At 42.1% G+C, this 9030-nt stretch overlaps 1 protein-coding gene across 1 annotated transcript; it reads right to left on the reverse strand.

Annotated features, from left to right (window-relative positions):
* Positions 1–5576: 5576 nt before the first annotated feature.
* On the reverse strand, positions 5577–8458 carry OTUD1 (OTU deubiquitinase 1). The gene has a single exon (XM_036270005.1). The coding sequence runs from the start codon at positions 8217–8219 to the stop codon at positions 6780–6782; it is 1440 nt and encodes a 479-aa protein (XP_036125898.1). The 5' UTR covers positions 8220–8458; the 3' UTR covers positions 5577–6779.
* Positions 8459–9030: the final 572 nt, after the last annotated feature.

Here is a 9030-nt window from a genome sequence, read left to right on the forward strand (position 1 = left end):
TGAGTGAGAGAGAAATAAACTTCTTTTTGTTACAACGGTTTAACTATTAAAACTGTACTGTCCATTCTTGTAGGGTCAAGTTGTCTTCTAAATCAATATAACTATCTCTTTGCAAATTGCCACAATTCTGGGTAGTGCTGTCTTCTGCCAACAGCCAATAAAATGAAAAGGTAATGAAAAACCTGTCCAAGAACTACTTTATATTGAAAAGTTCAACATACATCTGAAATTTCTCTCTTCTCTTGGAATTCTGTATAAGCAGTTTCTGAGGTTTCTATTTCAGCATCTACTGTTTCAGACATGAGCATTGTTTAGATGAGACATGGAAGCATGGAACAGACTGACAGATCTCAGAGGGAAGGGGTAGGCAGGAAGAGATTAACCAAAGAACTTATATGCATATGTGCATAGCCCATGGACACAGACAATAGTGCAGGGGCTGAGTGGCAGGGATAAAGTGGGGGAAATTGGGGGGCATCTGTAATACTCTCAACAATGAAAAAAAAAAAAAAAAAGTAAAACACATAATTGTTTACTCCCCCTAGGTCTGGCACTTTTCAGCAAGATGGCAAAGGCAATGATGTGATAACTAAGAATTTCCTGACCAAATTCTTTTACTTCTTTCATTGCTATTACATCACCAGAATAGCTCTTATTTCACTGTAGGAAACAAAAAGTGAATGTTTCCTGATTGTCATTAGAACTGAAAGCCTTATTTGAGTGTATTTTACAAATTGGCCGCACAGTTGTTACATGACACATTGGTATAAATTCCCTTCACAGTTGCCTATTCTGTACACTACCTTTTTGTACTTCGATAAGCTAAGAAATACAACCACATTGTCCAGTTCTAGAATTATTCAGAGAACTTCTAGGTGGAACGTTTGTTTAGATGCAATTATTACTTCATGCATACATCACTGAGGCTACCTCTCTATATACTGCCAATCTACTTGGCCTCAACACTTGCTAAGATCATTCCAGTTCACAATTAAAAGTGAAAAATGCTGGGGGAGGGAGGTTCTACTTTAACTGCTTTAAAATATAAAATGCACATATACCACTGGAAACTTTTCAAATTGTCATTGTCTATTTGACAGCATATTAATGCAGGATGTCTACAGACTCTATTCAACCACTCATCAATATGAGAAGAAAATACTTTACTTTCATGGAAAGGGAAGGCCAGAATGAAGAAGACTAACTTTTTTACCCAATGTAGACATAATGCATATTCGTTAAAGAAGTATTAGGGAGAATAAATTAAAAAAGAGCAGTAATATTTGTACTGGACCTATTTATGAGCAGTGTAATTTGGAGTCTTCATGAAAACCTGGTATTTGAATGACCTCATAATTAGCACATCTTGGTGGACCAGAAAACTAAATAAAAAATGCATAAGCAAGGGGAAGACACAATAGCAGGTACATACATACTATAAAGGATTACATATGGCAAAGAGGAAGCAAAACATTAACAGACAATGACAAATCAACTCCCATTTTGACATTGTTTTGTTTTACTATGCTAATGCACCACACATTCAGAAGTCCCTTAATCAGACAAATTCAGCATTTCCAGGATGAAAAAGAAAATGAAGGCAAAAAGGTGACCAAAAACTAAAGCCAAAGCACATTACTCATAGCAGAGCCTCCTAGAAAAACACAGTTATTATTGTAGAGTCCAATCTGACAAGCATATTTGTTGGTGTCTCTAATTCAACATAGGAATTCATATGTGAATTAGGGCTAGGAAGTGACGATGAGAAGAAAATCAGAATGTAAGGGAGAGACAGGAAAGTATAAAACACCAAGATAAAAGTCCTAGCAGCCCAGCCGTTGTGGCTTAGTGGTTGAGCATCCACCCATGCACCAAGAAGTCGCCAGTTCAATTCCCAATCAAGGCACATGCCCAGGTTGTGGGCCCAATCCCTAACAGGGGGCATGCAGGTGGCATCTAATTGATGTTCTCTCTCATCAATGTTTCTATCTCCTTCTCTCCATCTCCCTTCCCCTCTCTCTAAATCAATAAAGAAAAAAATAAAAATAAAAGTCATAGCACTCGGAGATCCTTTCAAGTACAAGGAGACTGTCTGTCACACCTCAGCAATCTGCTAAGGCTTCAAGGCCCTATAACCATGTCATCTGGAGAGCCTTACGTCATTAAGGGAAGATTCAACTATATTCAGTTACTTTGTAAAATCAAATAAGTGTAACATAGATTGCTTCTTAAATTTTATCAAAAGAAATTATTTTTTGTTTTATATTTTACACATAAATGGACTGTTTCCTTATTTAGAAATTCACTTGTGAGAAACCAAGCTAGATAAGGTTTTACTACAAATAATCTGATGATAGTGAACTATTTCTCTGACCTTTACTCATAGAATAATTGTCACTGACCTAATTTACAGTAAGAACAAATACACTCGTTTTTTCCCCAATAGCTTGTTTTAATCTAATTCATGCCACCTGCCCAAGCCCACTGACCAACTGTGTCAACATGCAGCCAATACCATTAAACACAACAGTCCTAAAACATGCTTGAAATGGAGGCAACATTTTCTTCTCAACCAGGTTATAGAAAGATAAAATAGCAAAACTAGGAATTGAGTACAATGGACTTAGGATGGGTGTAACTCCTACAGCATGTCAGAGCAAGTCCCTTTGGACAAGGCAACACCTTCAAATCACTTCAAATTAATGAAAGTATTATTTTAAAATGATTTTTCTTTGTTTAGTTCTTAAGATTTTTGGAAGATGACACAAAGATAAAATCAGTAAATTCTGATTGTTGGTTTCAAAACCTAGTTTTCCATAATAGAACTCAATGGTTTAATGTCTTTTTATAACACTAGTTCAGTTTTAAATGATCAGAATTTGTCAGTTATAATTCCCAGTAATTTTATCGTCAAAGCATTTTTATTTAATTTCACATCCACCAACTAAATATTTTCCAAAGCTCTTATTTTCCTTCAATTTATTCCTTCATTCAACAAATATTTACTGAGCATCTACTCTGCTAGGTCCTGGATTGGAACCCAGGGAGTCAACAGGGGACATAATAAAGCCTATCCCTATTGAGCTTAGTTTATTTGGGGAATGAAACAATGAAATACCATCTACTTTATCTAATAGGATTAAATGTTGTCATTCTAATTATGTTCCCAGGTATACTGTTTCCATCAACTAACTGATTAATTACACCTCTGAGATAGTTACAGACCCTCTAAGGATGTCCAAAAATATTTCATGTGATAAGTAAGCCTGTCAAATGTGAACATTACACATTTGAAGTACATATACACTCTTGAATTTATTCAGTGCATTTACCTACCTATCAAATTATCATATGTCCAAAGGTTTAAAATCTATTCTTCTTCTTTAATGCTTTTCCTCCATATGAGCACCATAGTAAAATTTGTTTCCTTTTCTCATTGTTTAGAAAAAGAGGAAAAACACATAAAATAAAAAGAATATAGTAGTGGGATTATATCAAGATCCTTTTTTTAGTACAAAAATTATGAAGAAAACATTGCGACAGAAATATTTACCAAAGCTGAGGCTAATTCTGATGTTCAAGGATCTTAAGGCACTTCTTCTCTATAAAATATGGCTTCTGATAAAAGGCTTTTGGCCTAGTGAAAATTTTGCCATACCAAGTACGTGAACTACAAGTATAGAAAAATATAAAGTATCACATGTATATGTCCACTTAACAATTAGGGCTTTACTACTCAGTCCAATTAAATATACTAAAATGAGTATATTTTACCTCGTTAGAGAAAAAATTTGAGCAGAAAATGAACAAGTTTCAATAAATTAAGTTTTTGCCAAAATGTTGAAAAGTACCATGCCATTTTAGTTCTTAAATGAACAATAATAAAATATATCGCCCTAATAGTTGTTTGTAGCATGGTTTTTAATTTATGTAGCATTTTAATAAAATTTTCAAATTAAGTCCAGCCGGTGTGGCTCACTGGTTGAGCATCAACCCATGCACTAAGAGGTGGCCAGTTCAATTCCTGGTAAGGACATATGCCCAGGATGTGGGCCAGATCCCCAATGAAGGGCATGCAGGAAGCAGCCAATCAATGTTCTCTCTCATCAATGTTTCTCTCTCTCTCTCCCTCTCACTTCCTGTCTAAAATCAATAAAGAAAAAAAATTTTTTTTCAAGTGAATAGTATGATTTTCATACTTCTTCATCTGAAAATACAACAGTATTTTGTCCTCCCTAATATGGGGCAGTAGACTTTAAAGAAACTTTAGCTCACAGCCATCAAGTGTTTTCTTCAGTTTTGAGCCTCTTGGCTACTCTATTCAAGAATAGATGAAGGAATGGAGTGTTAATAAATCTGTTTGCTAAAAGTAAATAGGAGTTCACATTTCCACCTCTTTGACTGCTCAGGTCTTCAGCGACCCAAGACTGATACTGTGAACACATAAAACTGGAATAGTAGTAGAGAATAAATATTAAGTATAAGGGAATGATGCACACTATATTTCTTAAAAAAACAACAAAAAACTCCATAAAAAGAGGATGGGAAAGACATATACCTTATAGGCAAGACAGCTAAAAACATACTGCCATGCAATACAATCATAGGACCCATTTAATTTTATTTAAAAACATCACCTTGAGAAAATAAATCAAGGACTTAGGATCCTAATTCGAAAATGAAAAAGTCACAGAAGAACCTATTTAAAACATTAATGCTCTTTAGGAATGTATACCTAATTAGCCCCTTGTTTTTTTGTGTGTATATTTTAAGCATACTAAAATTTATAGTGGAGAAAAGGGTAAGAACCATAATTAGCCAGGTGATTCATGTAAAATAATTTTTTTCTTACCAAGTTACATAATTAGAGAAGTCATGAAGTACTTTCTCTTCCCTAAAAAACCAGATGCATGAATAGTTAACATTTAAACTCTTCATGTATTATTTCCTTGCTGATCAATGGCATCATTCCAAAAACGTGGTTAAACAATGAACTCAAGCTCTATTCAATTGTCTATAACCATGACACCTAACAATCATCTGAAAAGTAAAAACTCCACAAACTGTTTTCATTCTGCAATGAATAACACACCCAGGAAAATGTATACAGGTGCACTTCTCAACTAAATCTGAAAACATATTTTAAAATTTATAGATTCCCATGGTCTCAAAAGGACAGATTAAATAAAGATTAGGACATTGTTTTAGTTACTCTTTAAAACATTAAAACCTATGCTGAGAGTGAATGGATACAAAACTAAGATAATTAAACATTGTGCAGGTTAATAATATCTGCACTTTCCTGTTCATTACTCAATAGGTACACCTAAAGTTTTAGACAGGAATTATAATTAGAAATAATGAGAGTAATTTCTTGAGTTACTGCACCTTTAAATTATCTGACTTATTCTTTGAAATTACTAGTGATTATCCTATCCTGTTCATGTGAGAACTTAAGAAAATCTCTTTCATATCTGTGCCATCTTTACACAGGAAAAAATTGTGCAGATGCAAGAAAAGTTCCTACAGGTATCACTTTATAATTTAAAAACCACCTTCACCAAACATGTAAGTAAAACTATGCAGTTTATTCATTCATTCCATCAGCTGAGAATTGCTCTATTGTACAAATACAGTATTGTACAAAAAAATCACAAAATGTTACAAATTAAAAAAGTACAAACTGCATTACTTAATAAATATGATTTAAAGTAGTTAAAGTGGAGATAAATTTTAGGTTGGGAACATTGTTTGACCCAGCAAACCATACAAACTCTGTTTACAGACATTTTTATTTGTACATAATACAGGGCAATCCCATTTTTCCTTTTGAAAGAATTTAAAAGGACTAGAATATTAAGACAATATTCTGCTGTAAAATAACTGCAAAGGTTGGTTCAAGGCATCCATCCTATAATTTTTCAAATCTCAGTTGAATCCAAGAAGCTATGTAAAGCAGGACAGTTATCACAAAGTTTTACATCATGTTAAAATTCTTTTATAACAAAATGTCAAATATAAATAAAAACAATTGAGAGCACCAATCTACTCTAAACATCAACCAGAATACAGAATAATCACTCTGCCATCAGCAAATATCAGACTTTCATTCAAGTAAGAGCTGGCACTATCCCTTAAAGAAAAAAAAAAATCTTCCTACAATCTTCCCTTACGTATTATTTCTCTTTAAAAGGTTGACCATTTCTAGAAAAATAATGATTTCTAAAACAAATCTGTTTCATCAAAATGGAATGGGCCAATCATCTGATAACATGATAAATCTCCATTTGAAATAATATCTAAGAATTGTGAAATTCAAATTCAACATAAAATAACTACTAAATCACAACTCAGTTCAAATAAGCTTCATATAAAGCACTTCTCTGGGTGTATGCCCGAAAGCTGTCAAAATGGAACACGTCATAGATGAAGTTACACCAATTTTTTTAAATGTGCAAAAATACATTCTTATAGAAAATAGATTACCAGGAATGAACAAATATAAACTGTGAGATATTAGCTTGCAAATTAAGTAGTGCTGACTTTATAAAGCAAATTATAAATAGCAGTAGGATCATACAAAGCTATCATGAAACATCATTTAGGTGCCCAGCAACCTTCAGCTCTGAGAAAACATTCAAAATAAAAAAGGTTAAGGCATTACACCTACAGTAATCTACTATTAAGTTTAAAAGTGCTATTACCCTGATTAGAGTTCGTATAATTCTCCAAACACAAATTACGTATGCACTTTCCCAGGGTGTAGGTTTTCAGACACTTCAAGAGCATGCATTTTGTTCAATATACATTTTGGAGAGGGATATGGCCATGGATTTGGCAAGTTCTTCATCGCGTTTTCTTTGCACTTGAGTCTGTTTGCACCAATTGTCATACTCTGGATTAGGATAGGAGTGATCAAACACTGCATCATAATGTCCATTACTGAGCCAACTGAGCCAAATACTAGGCCTTAGAGAATCCTCTGGGCCCAAGTAGTGAATCATAGTAGACACTGTGGGGCTCTCCAACCTCCCTCCGGTAGTTAAGTGTATATTCACATTCAGCATTTGCCCCATGGCCAGTAACTCTGGATACCCGGCCCATGCCCCATCCTGAGCAGCAGCGATGATAAACTCCCCCACATCGCCCTCAATCAGGGGGCTAAAGTGGTCGAGATGATCGGCGATGTAGTGCACCGTCTGTTCCCTCAGCTCCTGGTGGAGGCTCTGGTCCCCGTACACCGTCTTGCTGACCGCTCGGTAGAGACAGTTGCCGTCCGGAATGATGTGAAATCGGTACTTATTCCTCTGTCGAAGGTATTTGTCCTGCCTCTCAACCTCCGCCAGATACAGGGCCAGTTTCTCGTCTCTGGCATCCGACCTGGAGACGCTCGCCGCCTCTGCAGCGCCGCTCTGGGCGGCCTCGCCGCTCCGGGCCCCGGGTGCTTCGGCCTCCAGGCCGGGCCGCCGCGCCTCGCCCGCGCTGGAAGCGTCGCTGCAGTCGCTGGCTCTCTCCCAGCCCCGGAGGCTCCTCTCCGCCGGGTGCTCCTCGCCCCACGGGCCGGGGCTGGGCTCCGGGCTTCCGGGGAGCGGCGCGGGACCCCGGTGCTTGGCGGCGGCCAGGGCCTGGCGGTGCTCGCTCAGTCGGAAGTTTCGGTCGGGGCCCTCCCGGGCTGCGTCCAGGACCACGGGCTCAGGGCAGTCGGGCCTCAGCAACTCCTCCAGCAGCCAGGCCGAGGAGCCCCGCCGCGGTGGGACCGGAGCGCCGGGCGCGGGGGCCAGCAGGACGCAGCGTCCGCGCTGGGCGGCGGGCGCCGCGGCGCCGGGCTCGGGCCCGTGCAGCAGGAGCCGGTCGGCGCCCAGGGCCCGCACGGTGATCTGCGCCGTGGACGTGTAGTGCGGTGGCAGCGGTGGCTTGCAGGACCCGCCGGGCGGGCCAGCGGCGGCGCCCGAGGCGGGCACGGCGGCCCCAGACACCATCTCGAAGCAGGAGGAGAAGGCGGGCATCTTGGCGGCGGGAGCAGCGGCGGCTTCCCGGGGCTCGACGGCCGAGGCGGGCTGGCACTCACCGGTCTCGGGCTCCGGCGCGCCGCTGGCGGGTCCCGGCGGCTGCACAGAGACCCTGAAGGAGGCGGCGGAGGGCGGAGGAGCGGGAGCTGCGGCCGTGGGACCCGGTCCCCCAGCTGGGTAGTGGGTGCAGACGCTGCTGTAGAGCTGCATGTCCCTACCCGCCGCTTGGCCCCTTATAGGCGCGGCGAGCCCCGGTGAGGGGGACACACCCTCCCGGCCCAAGGGAGGGGACCGGTCGAGAGCGATGACCCAGTGCCCCTAGAATAGAAATGACCCAAGGGCCGCGGGCCTCCTGCGTGTGAAGAGCCGCAAATAGCGCCCGGGTCCCCGCCAAATTCCTGCTGCGCCACAGCGCGGTGGGGGCGGGGAGGGAACCCGCGCTCGACCCGAGCCGGTGTGCTGGGCCTGCAGGCTCGGGGCGCCGTGCCCGCTGCCGCTGCTCCGGCCGCGGCGGCCGCTGGGGACTCTCGGAGGAAGCCGCCAGCCCCGCTGGAGCGCGTCCCGCTGGTGAAGAGCTGCGCAGGGCGCGCGGAGGGGCGAGGAGGCGGGGCCGCGGTTGTTTACCTCTGGCCGCGCGGCCACGTCACGTGGGCCCGCTGGAATGTGAGGCTCGTTGGGGCGTCCATTCAAGCCCGCGGACTGGCTCCGCCCCGGGCCCCGCCCCGCCCCGCCTCACCCTGTTCGGCTTTCGTCATAGACGTGGATCCGGTGCTAGCAGTGGCGTGCACGGGCAGGGCCCAGGAGGGAGATTGCGGGAGGCCGAGCGCCTGCGCAGTCAAGGAATTCCTGACTGGGTCCGCGTGACTCGTACGGCAGCTTCCTGTTCCTCAGCCGCAGGTGTCTGCGCCGCGCTTTTCCGCGATGCTGCAGGGAACTACGGCGGGATGGGCGCTGCTTGGCACGAGCTAGAACGCTTTGAATGAAGCTTCCGGGCGCCTTAAAACCTGCCTGACCCCCCCCC

Source organism: Molossus molossus, unplaced genomic scaffold (assembly GCF_014108415.1).
Source record: "Molossus molossus isolate mMolMol1 unplaced genomic scaffold, mMolMol1.p scaffold_m16_p_1, whole genome shotgun sequence".
In the NCBI taxonomy this organism is placed as follows: domain Eukaryota; kingdom Metazoa; phylum Chordata; class Mammalia; order Chiroptera; family Molossidae; genus Molossus; species Molossus molossus.

Bases quoted from the DNA above. Each gene is read 5' to 3' on its own strand.
- OTUD1 (XM_036270005.1), bottom strand. From the start codon at position 8,219: ATGCAGCTCTACAGCAGCGTCTGCACCCACTACCCAGCTGGGGGACCG.